This window comes from Ochlerotatus camptorhynchus, unplaced genomic scaffold (assembly GCF_037179485.1).
Source record: "Ochlerotatus camptorhynchus isolate MF236.1 unplaced genomic scaffold, CSIRO-AGI_Acam_v1.1 ptg000094l, whole genome shotgun sequence".
Lineage (NCBI taxonomy): Eukaryota > Metazoa > Arthropoda > Insecta > Diptera > Culicidae > Ochlerotatus > Ochlerotatus camptorhynchus.
Window position 1 is genome coordinate 6,497,596 of NW_027040584.1, and position 20,449 is coordinate 6,518,044.

The 20,449-nt window shown below is 40.5% G+C and overlaps 2 protein-coding genes across 2 annotated transcripts; one reads left to right on the forward strand and one right to left on the reverse strand.

Annotated features, from left to right (window-relative positions):
* Positions 1 to 7,025: 7,025 nt before the first annotated feature.
* Positions 7,026 to 10,868, forward strand: LOC135698706 (alpha-N-acetylgalactosaminidase-like). Its single transcript, XM_065218785.1, has 7 exons — positions 7,026 to 7,352; positions 7,416 to 7,590; positions 9,112 to 9,206; positions 9,267 to 9,428; positions 9,490 to 9,702; positions 10,436 to 10,597; positions 10,722 to 10,868. Exons 1-7 carry the CDS (start codon positions 7,026 to 7,028, stop codon positions 10,866 to 10,868), a joined length of 1,281 nt encoding a protein of 426 aa, XP_065074857.1.
* Positions 10,869 to 14,442: 3,574 nt separating this feature from the next.
* On the reverse strand, positions 14,443 to 16,298 carry LOC135698724 (hydroxymethylglutaryl-CoA synthase 1-like). Its single transcript, XM_065218808.1, has one exon. It carries the CDS (start codon positions 15,974 to 15,976, stop codon positions 14,579 to 14,581), a length of 1,398 nt encoding a protein of 465 aa, XP_065074880.1. The 5' UTR covers positions 15,977 to 16,298; the 3' UTR covers positions 14,443 to 14,578.
* Positions 16,299 to 20,449: the final 4,151 nt, after the last annotated feature.

Sequence of the window (20,449 nt, forward strand, 5' to 3'; positions counted from 1 at the left end):
TAGTCTGAACGTACTAATAGATTGGTGCTTTTTATAACACCAATAAGTTCGGCGATATAAATGTTCATTTTCTATATGAATTTAATAAAAAAATATGTCTCATTGATTAATTAAAGTTCAAAATTAAAAAATTACAAAATAAGTCGAAACTAGTGTGGCACGAATATGTGACGATTAAAACAAAATTTTCGAATGATAATATAGTTAAATCAAAAAATTCAACTGCATCAACAATTTTGAATGGAATCCCTAATACAAAATTACCATAAACGAACGGTAACTCAAATGATTGAACTATGCCACAAATGATTTGGATGATACCCCGAACACGGCGTTAAGCAAATTAACCATAACATTTATATTAGGCATATTCACATTCATTCATTCAAATGATTCCGCACAAATATCAAAAGATATGCTCATTATGGCTGTAAATATAAATCGTCGGATGTGTGGATGTATTCGTCTGTAATGAAATGTAGGTAGCACTTGACAGATCTGTCAAGAGTCAAGTCAAAGATATTTCAACTGTTTGTCAGTGCTGCGATGATATTCGATGACTTTTGTGTGGTCTTGACAAAAATCACCAATCGAAAGATTTGCTTGATAGAAATAAATGAAGTAAAATCAACTGATTCGTTTTAAATAACAAATAATTACCATACATCTTTTTACTCTTGACTTTGACAAATGGGCATGCACATGCTCTTGTTTAGTGGTCATTGAGCCACTTCCATAGCAATTACTGAAGTGTTTCCCATGCCATTTATTGCAAGAATTTGTATATCGTGTAACAAACAGAATACTCTGTCTAGGAATGATGAGAAAATTTACAACCCGAAAGATTATCAGAATTAGATATTTTCTATTATTCTGCCGTCTTTCACCGATTGCAAAAGAGTTCGTGTGCTCCCGCGCTATCACTGACCAGATTTTCGCGATTCCGCAAGTTATGCAGAAATGCGACACATAATTTATTCATCGATTTCAAGCCAATTGGATTATGAACAGTACCGGACATAAATAGTCGTTCAGCTAATTAGTTTCATTGTATTTCAAGACAAAACAATTTTGAAGGCAATCACCCCTATTCTGTATTTCGTTTCGAACGAAATTCTCATACAAAAAAATATTTTTTTGTATGAGAATTTCGTTCGAAACGAAATACAGAATAGGGGTGAATACCTACTGCTTAAATTATAGTAGGTAGATGATTATAGTATATATAGTATAGGTATTTATTGAACAAGTTGAATCCTTTTTTGCGTGCTTTGGAATTGCTGAGGAGGTCGTTACGGATAATAGCCCTACGTTCAATTCAGAATATTACGTCGCATTTTTAATGGTGTTAAAGTTTTAAAATCTCCTCCCTATTACATCCAATCGAACGGGTTGTCCGAGAGAAGAGTAGTAGTCAAAGACGATCTTAAGAAATGTTTGTTTGACGAAAAGTGCAAACCGTTGTCTCTTGAACGTAATAGTACGTTCAGACTACAGAGTTGTTATAACATGTTATAGCGCTATCTTGATGGTGGTTTCTGTGTTGCAATTATTTGACAACCGTTATAACATGTTATAACTGCTCAGTCTGGACAGCGTTTTAGATCAATCGATTCTTAATTAATTACCGGAACATTCCGTCAACTACAACAAACAGAACACCTTCATCAATGCTTTTCACGTATACGCCGCGAACGTTGAGTCATATTGTCAATTCGTGAAAGGTTGAAATTGAGTGTACGTATACTAACCCTGCTGTTAAACCGAATGCGCCAATGGCATACGAATTCGCGGAACCATCGAAATCCACGGTAAAGTATAACGTCGGTGACAAATTACTGTATCGGAACCAATGTCCTTTATATAAGGTCCGAGCCAACAGGCTTATTGGTGTTAGTGAAATAAACAAATGTTTAGTGGTTTCGTATTTCACTGCAATGTTTATCTTTTACACGAAACAGCTGTTGGCAGTGACGTAAATCTCTCAGTTCGCAGTATGGAATGTTATGGTAGAGTGACGTCGTCACATGAGTGCTCAGCAATGTTTACAATATTTTTGCTTCTAACACCAGCAAGCTGCCTGTTGGCCCGGACCTTATTAAACGTCATTGTATCGGAACCACTTTAAAGAACTCGTTCGTTGGATACCTGCAATTGATCAATGATGGTCAAGTTTTGAACCCACCACAGCACGTTTTTGGCGCTACTGTATATGGACGATCAAAGGTAAAATACTGTGGTAGCCACAGCATAGTTCTGTCAAAACCTCAGCATTTTAAATACGCCCACGCAGACCAATACCACTTTCGGAAAGGTGATAGTTGCCCCTATCCGATGATGTAGTTGGTTTGCGTGGGCGTACTTTGGTTCGCGTGTAAAGGGCCTTAGAAAGTTTGTTTACAAATGCTTTTGTGCCGTTATCAAATATTATGCCTGATAAGCGGCGGCAGCTTTTGTGCGGCAAGTTGCCTGAACTCGAAATTTGCAAAAATAGCTTTAGTTTGAATTGAACTACCTATAACATTACGATTGGAAGTAATTTAAAAAATGGACCGTGACTCCGGCAATGGATCAATGAAAAAGCAGAGGTTTTGACAGAACTGTGCTGTGTCTACCACAGTATTTTACATTTGATCGTCCATATACAGTAGCGCCAAAAGCATGCTGTGGTGGGTTCAAAACTTGACCATCTAAAATGATCAATTGTGAGTTTACTGATGAGAAGGTTATGAAACTAATTGACCTGGTACGCAAACATCCGTATTTAAACGACAAAAAATGCGGAGTGTACCGGAAGACTGCTCTAAAAGCTCGGGCCTGGAGATCAATTGCGAGCATTTTGGGTGTTGAAATGTCTAATAACTAAAGCTTTGTAATTAAGTAATTAAAGCTAAATTAAAACATAATACTTTTCTGTTACAGGAGATAAAAGCTAAGCAGCAGTGGAAGAATCTCCAAGACCGATTTATGAAGGAGCTAAAAAAAGGTCCAGGAGACTTCCGCCTCGGGAGCTGGAAATGCAGAGGTACATTTCCCCAAGTGTATTTTTACGAGGAGCTCCGAATTTTTCAAGAGCACTGTAACGACGATAATTTTTTCATTGCATCAGCAAAACAAAAATTCTCATAGTATAACTACAAATGGTGAGTCGACAAACTGGAAGGAGTGTTGTCCCAACAGCTCTGGTCCTCACAAGTTCCTACCTCACGCTTCCACGGGTCAGCCGATGACAAAGACCGCCAGCAAAAGATGCTGGTAGCGTAGCCTGGGCAATGTCACCACGATAAAAACATGGATCCGGATCGTGGTGATAGCAAAGTGAGGAGGTGCGACTCTCGAGCGTCTGTTCACCATGGAGGTGCGGCTCAAACAGCGTATGGCCATCAGTAGCACCTACTTTGCACGCAAGAATATCCGGAAACACACCTGGAGACACCCAAATGGCGAAACTTGCACCCAGATCGATCACATGTTGGTGGATGGCCGGCACTTCTCAGATGTCATTGATGTAAGGACTTTTAGGGGGCCTAACATTGACTCAGATCATTATCTTGTTGTCTGCAAAATTCGGGCGCGTCTATCGACCGTTACGAATTCAACGAACCGGAGATCGATGCGTTTCAATATCCATCGCTTGTCAGTAGAAGGTGTTGCTGCAGAGTACCGCCAGAAGCTTGATGAGCGGATTAGCGAAATCAACAATCTGTGGAACACAATCCACGGAGCGGTGAACACAACAGCACAAGAAGTGATAGGTACAGCTCAAAGACGACCACGTAATGGCTGGTTTGATGAGGAGTGCCAGAGGTTGACGAATGAGAAGAACGTTGCCAGAAGCCGGATGTTAGTGTCTGGTACCCGGCTGAACAGAGAGCGGTACAAGGTAGCAAGGGCAGCTGAGAAACGAACCCACCGCAGAAAGAAAAGGCAATACGAAGAACGCGTGATTGCTGAGGCGCAAGAAAGTATGGAACAGAACGATATGCGAAGGTTCTACGCGACTGTCAATGGTGTGCGGAGTAAAACAGCGCCATCTCCCGCCATGTGCAATGACCTTGAGGGGAATTTGCTGACAGATAAAACAATGGTGGCTGCCAGGTGGAAAGAACATTTTGAGAAATTGTTGAATGGAGAGAGTGAGGGAGTATCGAGGAACAGAGTAAACATCGCAGACGACGATCAAGCTGTGGAGCCTCCAACGCTAGACGAGGTTAAAAAGGCAATACGTGAGCTGAAAAACAATAAGGCTGCTGGGAAGGACGAGCTCCCGGCCGAACTTTTCAAACACGGAAGTGAGCAGCTGCATCAAGCAATCCACCGTATTCTAACGAAGATATGGGAGGACGAAGAACTGCCTGCTAGGAATAACTCTTCTGAATTCGGCGTACAAAATACTGTCACGCGTTCTGTTTAACAGATTGAGACCGCTTGAGGAGTCCTTCGTCGGTGAATACCAGGCTGGTTTTCGTGAGGGCCGATCAACGACGGATCAAATGTTTACCCTGCGTCAAATCCTTGATAAATTCCGGGAGTACAACTTGCAGACTCACCATCTGTTTATTGATTTCAAAGCAGCATACGATTCAGTGAAGAGAAATGAGCTTTGGCAGATTATGCTAGAACATGGTTTTCCGGCGAAACTAATTAGACTGATTCGCGCAACGCTAGATGGATCGAAATCAAGTGTAAGGGTTGCAGATGAGATTTCGACCTCGTTCGTGACCTTAGATGGATTGAAGCAGGGTGATGCACTTTCAAACTTACTGTTCAACATTGCTCTTGAAGGAGCGATTAGGAGAGCTGGTGTGCAGAGGAACGGTACCATCATCACACGATCGTACATGCTCCTTGCCTTTGCGGACGACATCGATATCATCGGAATTGACCGTAGAGCAGTGGAAGAGGCGTTTGTGCCTTTTAAGAGGGAGACGGCGAGGATTGGGCTCACGATAAGTTCTACCAAAACGAAGTACATGGTAGCCGGTAGACAGCGTGGGAGCAATAGTGGTGTTGGTAGTGTAGTGTTGTTAGATGGTGAACAATTTGAGGTAGTGGAAGAATTTGTGTATCTTGGAACACTAGTGACATGCGATAATGATGTTACCCGCGAGGTGAAGAGACGTATTGCAGCTGCAAACAGGGCCTTTTACGGATTACGTAGCCAGCTGAAGTCCCGTAGCCTGCAAACGAAAACGAAATTCGCTCTGTATAAGACGCTGATACTTCCGGTAGCCCTCTACGGCCACGAATCGTGGACGTTAAAAGAGTCTGACCGGAGAGCATTTGGTGTCTTCGAGCGTAAGGTGCTGCGAACAATACTCGGCGGTAAACAGGAGAATGGCATCTGGCGGCGTCGCATGAATCACGAGTTGTACCAAGTGTATAACGGTACGGATATAGTGAAGCTTATAAAACACGGCAGACTACGGTGGGCTGGGCATGTAGTGCGGATGCCGGAAGAACGACAAGCAAATATTATATTCAGCAGAGAACCCGGTAGAGGTCGTCGACTCCGGGGTAGACCTCGGACACGTTGGCTATTTGCAGTTGAGGAGGACATCAGGTCGCTAAACGTTCATGGCGACTGGAAGCGATTGGCTCAGGACCGAGTCCAATGGAGAAGAGTACTTCGTTCGGCGTTGAATCAACCTGGCGATTCGTAGCCCATCAAGTATCAAGTAAGTATAACTATAATTGGGTTTACAGGACTACAAGTAATTATCTAGCCTCCACGCCGCCTCTCGATTCAGTTAACGAATTTGACACCCAATCCGAGAAACAATCTGGAAACCAGAACATGGATGACACCGGGGAAGTAGAATATTTGGACGAAGCTCTGGAATCACATGAACTGCAAGCGGAAATAGAGGAAGAGCGACATAATCGATACAAAAATTGAAAATTTAGTGGACCAGGTGGTGAGCTAATAGCTGCGATTGGTGTCGCTGAGAAGCTCGACAGACTTCCGGCTAATGTAGCTTGTGCGTTGGAAACAAAGTATACTGCTGATTGATTGATTGATTTATCTTTATTAAGGAGGCTTTCAGCCTGAGGCTGGTTCGTCTCCACCAGTATACTGCTGAGGTGAATGCTTTGTTGTTGCTTACCATTCTAGGCAAGGCAGTTCCAGAAATCGTACCTTACCTCCTCTAATTAGGTTTCGATAGTGCACATGTACCGAAGTAGTCGATGCTATTCCAGAGGTTGTAAACAGCGATCAACATTTTTAAGTCTTGGATGAATCCCAGAAATGCTATTTTTTTTGAAGTTCTTGAATTCTTTTTAAAGTTATGAATGTCTCGATGAATACATTTTTGAGCTTCTGAGATCTTCTACCAAGTTACCTCCGTTACAGGGTGACTGATTTGATATGTAACCAACGTTGCGTTGGCTCCATCTTTGCATGTAGGCCGTGAGCACGTGACCATTTCGGTGGAAAAAGGTAAAACGATGGCAGATAAGGTTGACAGTACTGCTGTGCAAGATATGAGATATGTGCAAGGTATTCAGCGAAAAGTTCAAAAATTCATCCGAAAAGCTGACGAATAATTTGTCTTGTATTTCTCCAATTAAAGCTAAATAAAAAAAACTTACAAAATGATACCCGTAGCGTTTCTGAATGTTATGTACTCTTGGAGAAAGACCCATTTTATGCGACCAAATTCTAAATGGAACAGACTTTTCATCAGTGGTTCTAATTGCGCAACGTTCGGAGTATTATCGATAACACGCGACCTGCATTGAGAAGTGGTCTTGCTGCAAATTGGAACTCACTCCAAAGGTCATACCTACCCTACTTAAACTGGCAATTTATTAGCTATGAGTACGCTACGGGTTACCTCTTCTGGTTGTATGTAACTGAAGTGCTCAAAGTGTTTACATTAAGATAACCCGATCGAGGACAATGTGACTCCTGCAGCGTTAAGTTCCATAACAATATCGTTAGGTAAGAATGGTATAAAAGCGATTACGGAGCTTTCGAGCCGAGCAATTCGGTTTCAGTGTAAAAGTGGTACCTATTGAAAATGAAGTTCATATTAGCGGTGCTAACGGCGTCGCTTGGTGTAACACATGGTCTCGAAAACGGCTTAGCTCGAACTCCTCCAATGGGCTGGATGAGTTGGGAGCGATTTCGGTGTATCACGGACTGCAAAAAGTATCCCAATGAGTGTATCAGTGAACAGCTGTTCAAGCGGATGGCCGATTTGATGGTTTCTGAGGGATACCTGGAAGCTGGATACGACTACGTGAACATCGATGATTGTTGGTCGGAAATGCAACGGGATTCCAGCGGGCGGTTGGTTCCGGACAAAAAACGCTTCCCCAACGGTATGAAGCATTTGGCGGATTACGTAGGAAAACTGTGTAGTGTGCGGAAGTGAATGTTTGTTTATACTGGGTGCTTCAATTTACAGATTCACTCAAAAGGATTGAAGTTTGGTCTGTACCAAGACATTGGAACACATACTTGCGCTGGCTATCCGGGCATGAAGGACTACTTTGAAATAGATGCACAGACCTTTGCCGATTGGGATGTGGATTTCATCAAAATTGATGGATGCTATGCAGACGAAAGGAACATGGTCGATGGTAGGTGAAGTGTGGTTTTGATAAAGTTACAGTTTATAAAAAACAAAAAATGCCTGGACACTGTATGGTACATACATATAGATTTCTGAAATCTATCTGCTCGTTGATCAAATCTTCATGATAACTCGGCATAACGCTAGGCCTAATTCGGTGAGTCTGAATGAAGCTTGAACAATTTTAGAAAAACTATCGTGTTGACATTTAACATTTGCGGTATATAAAAGATCTTTATTTTGCCTACAAATGAGGAAAATGTCAGATAAGTTGGTTCTACTTTAAGAAATAATGAGGTTTTTTGTTTAATGTGGCCGTACTTCGAGTTCGAGTTCCTCAAGTTCCCAGAGGTTGGAACAAGTTTATGTAAATGTCCTGCCATCGAACTCAATCACCAGAAACCATGCTATTGTGAGACAATTTTTTACTAACTTAAGCAGCGTAGAAGAGAAATACGAACAACTTAAGTGAGCTGCGCACTCAGATAAAAGGATGGAGATCGTAAGACCGGCGAGAAGTAACGGTATTCGGCTGTAGAGATGGACGTCAAGCGGAAGAGTTAGACGAATGGGAGAAAGCCGGAACTACTGGCGATATCCGTCTCATCTATGAGACCTTACGACGCTTGAGTGGAACAAGGATGTCATTGACTTCGAACAAATTCTTCAAGTTTCGACGACCAACCAGCCACCAGCCTTCCTATCCGGGTAGTAGATGGCGTAAGGATGTGTGCTATCCAGCGCCATTGTTCCTCATTGTAATCGACGAGATCAGATAGCGTCAGCGTCAGCGATCAAGAAGGTTAGGGCTGCTAGATTATCATCCAACTAGATTAGTCAACAACGAATTTTCAATTCGCTGGCAGCGAAACAAGCTTCAAGTCTTCATCAACATTAATATTGAATTCTGAGCTTCATCATCGATGTTATTAAAAATCGATATAGACTGAAATTCGAGAACGTAAGTGGAGCTACAGAACGTAGCTGGATTGACCACACACAAAGGCGTTAAAAAAGAAATCTGCACCCAGGGGTTCATGGCGTCGGATCGACAAGACAAGGCGAAAGTAAGCAGCCGCCCAGGATAGAAATCTTTGATGGTGGCGCAATGCATGAGAAATTGCTTCGTTTCATCTCACCAATTGAATAAGATGATCAAAATTTGAAAAAGATCTTCTCAGATGCTAATAGTCAATACTATTTAAAATAATATCCATTTTCAAACAGAACTGTTGTGAATATTTGTTGAACACAATTGGGTTCTTTAAGGGTATTGAGGTAAATGTATATTCATAATCTGGAACCCAAACCCAAAATTTCATCAATTTTGGAACGCTGGAACTATTTTAAATAAGTAAAAATCACCTTATTAGCGCCCCTCGGTGTCACTTTATAAATCGAGATGAAAGTGTGTGGGTCGCTGTGCTCCGAAAACGAAGCTCTTTCAGATGATGTATAAAAACGATACATTTTTCAAAATTAAAGAACCCAATTGATGAAATATTAATCATCAAATCTAATTCCTCAGACTACATCCTGTTTGGAGAGTTCATGAATAAAACCGGACGGCCAATGCTCTACTCCTGCAGTTGGCCAGCTTATCAAGAATACAATGGAATCATTGTAAGTCTACTACATCATAATATCATGTATTAACTTATTGAACATTTCCACATATAATAGCCGGATTATGAGATCCTGAAAAAGACTTGCAACATGTGGCGTAACTGGGGCGACATAGAAGACTCCCACAGTTCAGTAGAATCCATCACTCGCTATTTTTCGGACAACCAACAGCGTATTCAACCTCATTGCGGTCCTGGTCATTGGAATGATCCTGATACTGTGAGTGGTAACTAAATGGTGTTCATATTGTCACCCGTAAGTGTAAATTGACAATTTGCAGCTTGTCTTGGGAAACTACGGTCTGAGCTACGAGCAAAGCAAATCACAATTGGCCGTTTGGACTGTCCTCGCAGCGCCGTTTCTTTTGTCCAATGATCTGGCCACCGTTCCTCCCGAGATCAGAGAACTTCTGCTAAATAAGGAGATCATAGCAGCTAACCAAGACCGTCTTGGTATCCAAGGCCTAATGGTAAAAACTTTTAACAAAATTGAGGTGAGTATCATATTCAACCTAGCTCACACATTATGTACGCGCCCAACATCTGCCACTTGGAGACATGTCCGTAGGTGATAATGACAATATTTGCATATCGTGACTCTGCTCCCCGCGAAGCATTCGATGATGTGTTTGATTAGACAACTCGCAACGCGCCATTCGAGAAGAGTCATACGCACACACAAATGACATTGCTTAAGACATAAAACAGGTTCTCGTTCAAATCTTCTCGCAAATACGTTGAACCTATTCTGCCCATAAAAGCATAACAGTCCCATATGAATAGGAAATCAAGCAAAGATGGGACAATTATGCGAGTATCGGCAGTATTGTATCACTCAAAACTTTCGACTCAGTTCCTAGAATACAGCCGACTAATTAATTGATAGACCAAAGTATGTTTTCTCGCCATTTCCAAGAGCCACTTAGGTCCCTGCGCAACACAACGATGCCAATCATCGACGCCCATAAGAGTGTCGTAAGATCTTCCAAACAACAGGCGATGGCGAAAGAGAAAATTTGAATTACAAATCAGGGCCAACACAAGTCACATATTTTTAGACATAGCTAAGACCATCGCGATTTATGATAAGCGAACACAAAAGCCAACTGTGGGAAGGCTTAGTTGAACTAAACCTGATCTTCTCAACTTTGGTCAAATGAAATGGAATGTTAAACTATTTGGAACTGGAATATTTTTCTCTAGTTGATGAGATTTCTATTCGCATAGATTTGGAAACGTCCTATACTTCCCAAGGTGAAGAGTGAATTGACGCAAGTAGTGGCTTTCGTCAGTCGTCGAGCCGATGGGGCACCGTATGCTATCAATGTGAAACTAGCTGACGATCTCGGGTTCACGGATAACAACTACGTAAAAGGATATAAGGTTTACGTAAGTATATCAATCGATTAAATTACTTCGGTAATTGAAAATCGTACATAGGCTGAGTCAGCTGAAAACGATAGTAAAGTTAATAACGATTCGAATTTTTAAAAAGAGACTCACGTAATTACAGGATTTATTCGACAAAGAGCGAAAACCAATTTTTGTACCATCGAATGGATCATTCGAGACACGAATCAACCCAACCGGAGCCAATTTCTATCGATTTGAGCCCAAGCTGAACATCATCCTACGAGGAATGACCGATTGGGATTACTGAAGGAGGCAATTTATGTAACAAATAAACACTTTAGTAGATAATTTTAGATTTAAAGTGAAAATGTGTGTCAGAAGTCAGAATCCTCAATAAACAATTCTCGACACGTAATTCAACCCTACGAACTGATCATACTGCACTGTCCGTTCAATTAGATCCTAATTGATGACACGGAGTGACCCGTTCATTCAATTCTGCGGAAGACTAACACAAACAGTACTTAGCGTAAAACAATCAAGTGTACGTCAAACTTCCCCTTTTACAACACGGCTTTTACACTTGCTCAAGAGAATCGTCTTGCTGCGATCGAAATGGCTTAGCGCGCACACCAGCAGAAAGTAAAAACAGTTGGAAACTGTTACGTTGAAACGAATGATATTGCTGGAGAAATGCGGCACGTAGTGGAGATAGCTGGGAATGGGTTTGTTGATGATTTGCACTCGGCTTGCACATGTAAAGCTAGCTATAAATGGATATGATCGGACAGAAGTAGCTAGCCGGTTGTTCGGTCATGTGGATAGGTAATTCAAAATAAACCATTGACGACTAACTTTGGGAAAATCCAGATGCGTCATGATTGGGGTGATTAAGTCAAGGTTGCTGATGTTTGAAACAAGTGAATCACTAGGATGAGGTTATGTCCTGCCTAGCTAGACCAGATGTATAAGCTAAGGCAATCTAATTCGAGTGTCACTCATCACAACATTTAATGGGTTCGTAAAACATTCAGGCATCACACCTGATTATAATATTATGTTGATGTTCAAAGATTTCAGTTCATGGTTTGTTTGTCAAAAAACAGATTGTTCAATTAAGTCCAAGTTAATTTGATAACCATACACATGATATACCGAAATGTAAAACGGCCTGGGATTGATCCCACGATATTTTGTTCAGTCAGCAAAAAACGCTCACTATTAGACCACCTAGCCCCTTTACAAAACCGTTTGAGCAGAAATGCGAGTGAAAATACGAAGTCTTCATGAGTAGAGGTCTGCATAATAGAGCCTTTTCCGACCCTATCCGGGTCGTCACTAGTGTGAGACAAGAATGTGTACTATGACTGCTACTCTTCCTCATCGTATTCAACGACCGTGGGCAGCTATGCCAGGCTATCACTATAGAGCACCCCAACGAAGCTTATTTGGCTACTGTGTTACCTGACTTATAACGAATATACGTTGTATACGAGTACCCCGAATGTCTCGTCTAATTTTGCATAGCATTTGCAATGTAAAATTAGACGAACTAATCGTACAGGGTACTCGTATACAACGTATATTCGTTATAAGTCAGGTAACACAGTAGTGTGAAGAACTACCCAACAAACAATTTTAGCTGCAGCTTAGCTTATACAGGCAAAAATTAGCTGCATAAGGCAAATTTTGGCTGTATAAGCTAATCTGCAGCTAAAATTGTTTGTTGGGTAATCCACTAGCTCATGGAATATTTTAAGGCAACTAGACCGAATACTATTGGGTTGAATAGGTTCTTAGACCGATTAGTAAAGAACTACTACAAAATTCTGGTAAACAGCTTCAAGGAGCTTTGACCAGGATTCCATAATAATTCTAAGATAATGTCTTAAGGAATCCTGGGATGAAGTCCAAGAAATTTCTGGGGAAAAGAAAGGAATTTTTGAATTGAATTTCTTGCTAATTCTTAGAATAATTCCATGGGAGCTTTGAAAAGAACTTCGAAGAGAATTCTTTGGTTATTCTGAGGAGAATTTTATGGAGTACGTGAGGAGGATAGCAAGTGAGTTATAAGGATAATTCCTAGAAAATTTAAAGAAAATTATAAATTATAACTTAAAAGGTGTTCAGGGCACAATTTTGAAAAGAATAGACTCAGGAGGATTCGTAAGGAGAGTTTTGATTAATATTATCCTATAAATTCAATTCCTTTGAAAAAAAATAGATCCAAAATTATAAAAATTTTGAGAAAACTTTCAAAGGAATTGAATTTTCCGGATAATATTAAAGGAATTCTATGAAGAGTTCCATGGAAATTATCAAGGATAGTTTCAAGAGAATTCCAATTTACAAGAAAAGCTGTAGGGATTTTTTTTATGTGAATTTAAGAAGAATTCCGTGGTTCAGAGATGCTAGTTCATCTCTTAAACGCCAAAAAAACGGCCAAGAAATACGAAGTGGCCACTCTGGTAGAACTTTTTTTTTTTATAAATAACACACCAAAACATTTCCCAAGGGAAAATAGCAAGTTTTATTAAGGTTTTCTTTGATAAACCATATTGTAACACAACAAACAATTGATTGATTTTATATCCGTTTTGATGATTCAACAATATGTTTTTGAAGAAACAATCATAGATACACTGTATTGCAATTTATAATAAAAACCTATTAGGCTTTGAATCAACAATATTTCCATTTGAAGTTGTTAAAATAATTTTTTCATTTTGGATTTGAAGTCTGAAACATGGTGAATAAGACTGAAATAAAGCTAAAACTATTACTTGGTTTGTGTATTTAATCAAATCTTCTGCAAGTAAGCTCACTTATTGATCTTTCATATACTACTTAGTACTTGTTTAAATTGAGAACGTAACTCGAGGGGGAGTGTTGTTGCATTCTGCATTAATAAAGAATTAAAAATAATCAAAATATTCAGATTCAACGTCAAAATTCCACGAGCTAAGGGATAGACCGATCCGTAGAGTTTCCGTAAGACGATGAAATATTTCTTTCAATCGTTGATTCAGGGCAAAGTTTGAGTTATGGTAGCCTTCTTTCTGACGGTGGGATACAATTGAATGGTATGCGCTGATACTAATAGACTGTCAAAAATAAATTAACCCTCTTTCCACAGGATTCTCCACGCAAGACATCGACCCGGTGGTGCTATCTTATCATTAATCTTAATACCAGAGGTAGGAAACGAGCCACCACCACACAACATCGCAAAGCCAACACTTGAATTCGAATCCACTGTGAGATTATGACGCTTTAGTCACTATGAGATAACTATCACTATAATGAGAGAGGCCATAAAACCAAATTCAGGAAGTTTCGGACAACACTTTACACTAAATCAACAATTTTTTTGTACAAAGTATCCCATACAAGACAAAGTTTTATTGCATATTTCCGATTGATTTATCCTATAAACTTCAACGTTTAGATTTGTTTCATTTTTATGCGCAGAAAATTACCGTTCGATTTACAGTTGTCGCTGAAATCTACTTCGATGAACTTTTACTGTTCGTCAGTTATGTTTGATTTACCGTTACAATATTAGAAATGTATTATTGATGCCCCTGTTGTGGATTTACTTTTTGGTTGATGCAGTTTAAAGATTGTTGCTATCTAAGTCGGTTCGGCAGCTACCCTAGCGAAGTTAAATCAAAGCATAAGAATGACCAATCAGTCTTTTAGCAGAACTAAGTTTGAAAACAATAATATTTACGGACTACAATTGGTTGGTATTTTATTGTCTAGTCATGCTAAATCATTGCAATGTTTATAAACACTTTTCTTAACTGGTAATTCGTTTTTCAACTTGAGATTTAACAACTGAAATTAAACTAAGAAAAGTCACTACATTTGACACATCCATTATAGTACAAGAAGCCAAAACGTAAAATTAGACCTTCACAGAGAATAAATAACTTTAATCTTAGAGCCCAAAACGTGAGGAAAACCCGATCTGACGTTCTTTATGGATCGCTCGAAGTTCCTCGATGAAGGTCACTAGGAAGTACAGTTCGTCGTTTGAGCAGGTTTCGGCGGAGCCTTCTCGTACACACGTCGGTGCATCTTATCAACCGATTGGAGATAGAAGGTTCCAGGGAAGAGTACTTCCACGCTTCCGGATGGTTCGTAAGGTGCCGCGTGGTTGTTCTTTTCGCGAATCTCCATAAGCTTGGTAAATTCTTCCGGGGCCACCTTCTGTCGGGAATCCAGCAGGGGATGGACATAATTTAGATGAGTCTTGAATTCGGCCAAAGCGTGGCTATCCTTTGTTATCGATATAGAATACATCGAAGAAGCCAATCCAGAGCCATATGAAAAGACTCCTATTCTTTTGCCAGCCAGCTCAGACAGTTCACTGTTAATCAGCAGGGAAACCAAACCGCTGTACACAGATGGAGTGTACATATTGCCGACTTGATTAGCCAAGTGTAGCGATTTTTTCGTCTTGGCATTGAATACTGGAGCATAATGGGTCATGAAAGCTTTCTCCACATCACGATCGAAGTACGTTTCTTCCAGTTTCACGTTCTGGAACTGCTCGAACCCGGGATAGGCTGATGCACGTTCATTTTCCGGTGTAAGTACAAAGTCGTTCAAGCCCAAACGCGCAAGCGATTTCTGGACCAACTTACAGTAAGGCGAATGAAAAATAACGGCATCGAAAACGTCCAGGTTTACACTGGCTCTCGGATTCTGTTGAGTATACTTTTTTCTATATAATTGGTAGCAATTGTCTAGCGCACCCAAGTAGCATTGGATCGATAGCTTGCCATCTACCACCGGATATTCGGAGCTGAGATCCGGCTTATAAAAGTCATAGGCGTGGTCCATGAATGTCGAACGAAGACCGCGATCCAACACTAGAGGGGCATTGGGGCCGACCAACATGGCTATTGCTCCCGCACCTCCAGTAGGCCTGGCAGATCCCTGGGCATACACAGCAATGTCAGCACAGACAACCAATGCAAGTCGTCCATCCCAGCTGGAAGACTCGACCCAGTTCCATGCATGGAACAAAGCTGCAGTACCACCGTAGCATGCGTTAGTTGTATCAATTCCTTCCAAGTTCGTGACTGCGTGTGGTTTGAATAATTGCATCAGCACTGACTTCACACTCTTCGACTTATCCACTAAGGTTTCGGTTCCGACTTCTAGGTAGCCGATTTTCGAATGGGGAATATTATGACGCTCCAACAGGTTGTTAACTACGGTCAGACACAACGAATTGACATCCTCGCGATCCGAACAAAAGCCCATTCGACTTTGACCCAGTCCGATCGTATATTTCCCCGCAGAAACTCCATCGAACACCTCTAGTTCCGTTTGATCCACATACTGCGAGGGAAAAACTACCTCCAGCGCCAAAATTCCAACATTATTCGGCCAACTGCTCATTGTTACCTTTATCCACTAACAATTTCAGCTACACTTACGAAAGATAAAAAAAAAACTTTCTTCTCAATGAGACACGAAAGATAAAACCACGCAAAAGTTAAACTTTCTTTTTTCTTGTTTGCTTCACTGTTCCACGTCTTCCATTCAAGACACTTTCTCTGAAGCTCGCGCAGCACCGTTATTCCTGCAGTAGGTCAACGGTTTAGATCTTCTGAACTAGTGAACTGGTTGCTCCTTGTGCTTATTATATAATTCCGGACACGTTGAACCAGCACATCCGAGTAATATGATCCGTTTTCAGGGTAACTAGTTATGTCACAAGACGAGAGAGTATCTATTCCTTTGGGTGACCAATATTCTGCCGACTTATTCCAGCAACCCGTTACCAGGAACGGAAACCAAACACGTCCGACTGATCGAATCTCCGAGCGATGACTGCGAGCTGGATAGACGTCGACGTAAAGTGAAAATTGCTGACGAGAAACAAGTTTTCCTCCGCCGGTTTCCCCAAGTCCTCTCTGCTAGTCACTCGGCGGTAGTTACCTGTTGTTGCTCCCCCTTTACTGCGGCTGATGCTGATGCTCCGCACTATGAAATGTTTTATCAGTCGTGGAACTTCTTTACCTACCACTCATTCGAAACTGGAATTTCGTCAGATTGGATGATTCCCTTTATTGCAACCTGGATTCACACACCGATCTTCTTCCACACGCAGCGTGCCAAGCCGAATTGGAATGATGGTCTGCTAGCTGCTGAATCATGTGGTGGTTATCAATCAGTGCAAATGTGCAACGAAGTGTCAAGCGAAAAGGAAACTCAATCAAAACAACACTTCCAGGCAACGGTCCTTGGCGAATATTTTCAACAGAGGACACATTTTTCAAGTACTTACCGCTTTGAATAAACGCAGAACATCAAGTTTGTTGTAAAATGCTTCACTTAACAGAGTTACCTAGGTAACATAAGGATTTTCACAAAAATATGCAATTAAAATCACAACTGTTTACTATTCACAGCGCAAGCGTGCAAAGGAACGGATGTTTTTTTATAATACAACACGCGATGCGAAGTCAATGAGGTATATACAGGTGTGGAACAAAAAGGTATTTGTTGGTATTAGTAGCAAAAAAATTGTAAACAATCGATGATGACGTCAAACTCACAAAACAAACTAGTGGTGAGAAAGCATGCTTTGTATTTGTTAGTGGAATTACTTTAGCTTAGTGCAAATTAAATGTATGAAATGTACTAGAAACTATCCGTGTTGTTTTTAGAAGTGTCCGTTTTCCTCCTGTACATTAGACAACAAGGACGGCTGTTTAGTGAAATGAGTGCCAACGACTTCAAGTTAACGAGGAACAACCTGGAGACGATGGAATGAGCAGAATGTGGGCAATTTGATTAAAAAGTTGTATTTATGAATCATAAGGTATGTTATATTTCCACCAATGTACAATGAATAGGACTCAAAATCAGTTATTCAGAAAGATTTAATGAATAAGATGTTTTAATTTTCGGGCATTTTTTCCAACAATGGCATCCCGTTCGTTTCCTGCTTCATTTCCGAGGGATTTTTCAGCCTTTCGTTTCATTGCTTTTTTCGGTTCAATTTTGTATTTGTGGATTTTTCTCTCCTGTAATCTCTTTTGCATATGCTTCACTCGGATATTTATGCGTTTAGTAGTGTACGTACGAATAATTTTATCTGGAATATCAGGGAACTGATCCTTTAATTTCTTGATGGTTCGTTTCTGTACATCCGTAGTATTTCGAAACCCGATTTCGCCGTAATCTCTGCCAGTGATATTGTGGATATGATTGAAGTAGGCATCCAATTGATTAGCCGCATTATTCCAAGAATCTGTCGGTTGAAGTAGTCTTCCGTATGAAAGGTCTTGAATATAGTTTTCTTTATTCATTCCTTCCTCAGATGTATCCATAACCACCTGGGTTTGATTGGCTAGCGTTGGGTATTCTGTCAGTAAGCTCCGTGCTATGAATCCGTTAGCATATTCCACGCCGTCAGCTTCTTCGAGAGTTCGATTTTTCGACATAACCTGCCATGACTCGAAATCTTCGACATCATCGTCTATTTCTTCAATGAATGCCATATGCTGGGTTCCTTTTGAATCAGCTTTTCGCTTCCGAAATATGTTAGCGACTAAAAAATCTTCTTCCATGGATACGCTTTCGGTGTTTTGATGCCTTTTTAGATGATGCTGCAAATTTTTACCCAGAATGGCTAAGCGGATACGATCAAGCGCCTGCAGAGGAGATGGATGGTCATGTGTCCCGCCATTCAATCTTAAAATTGCGAAGAAATTCTCTAGGAAGTCCTGATTCAATTTATGCGTCAATATGAATGATATGCCGAACTTAACCTGCATAGTCAGGTATAAGTTTTTAATTGACACAATTGAGATGAGGATGGCCTTCTGGAAAGTCTGTAATTACAGTAAACAAATAAATCTCATCGTGTGCATGTATTTAGTTTTTCATTTACCTGAAGATGGGTTGCTGCTGGCAAACACTGCCTCGTTAGAGTCCTCATATTCTTCATTAAGTAAGCCATATCGTCAAGAATTTTGTCCTGAAGAGGCAAGCTACTGCCGTAACCTGTCTTGCTTGGCGAACCTTGATTCAATTGGTAGGAATTCATCACATCAAACCATTTATCGATGATTTCAATAACCTCAGCGAGAAGTATCGCTTCATTGTATTCGCCGAAATGCCTTCGGAGATTCACGGCGGTCGTATGGCTGAGGAGCTCCGCAGCTAGTCTGACGTTCTGCCTTTCAGCTCGAGCAACTGTCACGTGCCTTAGAGATAGTTTGAACATTGAATTGAACTCTACATTCCTGAATTCGGGGCCATCTTTCGCCAACGGTTTTTTGAGTGTTGACGCCTTTTCAATCAACAGTTCCAAGAACTTTTTTGTTACTAATTGCCCTGTTGAATATAAATTAATACTACTTAGGGGTCGTCCATTAATTATGTCACACTTTTAGGGGGGAGGGGGGTTTTGGAAACTGTGACGAGTCATACAAAAAAAAATTAAGGTCCATACAAAACATGTGACAAAGGGGGGAGGGGGGGGGGGTTGAAAATGGGCCAAATTTGCGTGACATAATTAATGGACCAACCCTTATCAGTAATACTTTATTTACGCTCAGTGAAGGAGAAGGTGGGGCAAGGTGGGTAAGTTCATTGAATATTTTATTTATTTATTTGTCAGCATCAACAGGGTCAATGTTACCCCAATGATAGTTTTATTTTTCCAGCTACATTGAGCCTGTTGATGTTAATCAATCAATCCATCTTGCCCTAATATAAATAAGGGGTAATATAACATGTTAAGGAATGGTCAATCATACCTTTGTAATAAAATCCATGGTCCAGCATCCAGTTCCTTATGAGCTTAAGAAGGTGTGGGACATCGGGAAAGAAATATATATTTTCGTGTGTAACAGGGTGTTGCATCGCGGTTTGTTCTTTTGAGTAGTCTATTCCTATTTCTTTCCACAAGCTCACATTTGCTCCTCCGCAGTCATGAACGTTCGCTACAACAGTGAATCCGATTTCATGAAATCGAGTAATGATGTCGTTCAAAATTGTTGTTGTTATCTGTCTGTCAAAATCCACAAAAACCGGTTGCTTCCAGTTTGAAAAAAGACCACGAGCTGACACAACCTGCATTTCTTTGTGTGGGCCCACAATACTATCATTCCTTTTGTCTCTCTCCACGGTTTCGTTAACGGACATTTCGTCGTAAGCTAGCACTACAGCTTTCTCGCGGCTTGTCATTTTACTTCCAACAATTTTCATAACCAAAAACACTTCGTTCAGGATTCCCCTTCTCATGTTTATACAGGAGGCCCACTCTCGTAGGCTTCGAAGGCATGGTAGAGGGATTTTCATTTCGTTGCGTACTATCTGGTACGCAGGCTGACTGTGATACCTATAAATAGAAAAAGAAAAACGAATATTCATGCAATTGGGCTGCATAGTTTCGAAAAACAAACACATTTTAATACATCATCTGAACGAGCTTCGTTTTCTGAGCACAAATATATTTTTATCGATTCCATAGACATTCATATCGATTTGTAAACCAAGTTTTAAAATGAGAATAAATTGCTTTATCTATTAGAAAGGTACAAAAACTACTAGGTAGGAGGTACAAAACTATTTGAGCGCTTTACTTTTATGTTTATCAATCGATGCTATGAAACATGATGTATATCCTCATGCAAAAATAGAGCGTTAAGGACTTCGTTTACTTACTGACGAAATTAGGTAATGGTACATACTGTCAAAGTTGTCAGTTACCCTTAAATGCTTAAAGGGGAAATGGCTCTAATGTCGGCCTATGGATCTAAGATTGGGCCCATCGCTAAAAGTCTGCTATTTATCAATTTTATCTAGATAAACGCGTCATTGGGACGGTACTAATGGATATTTTTAGTCGCTGTT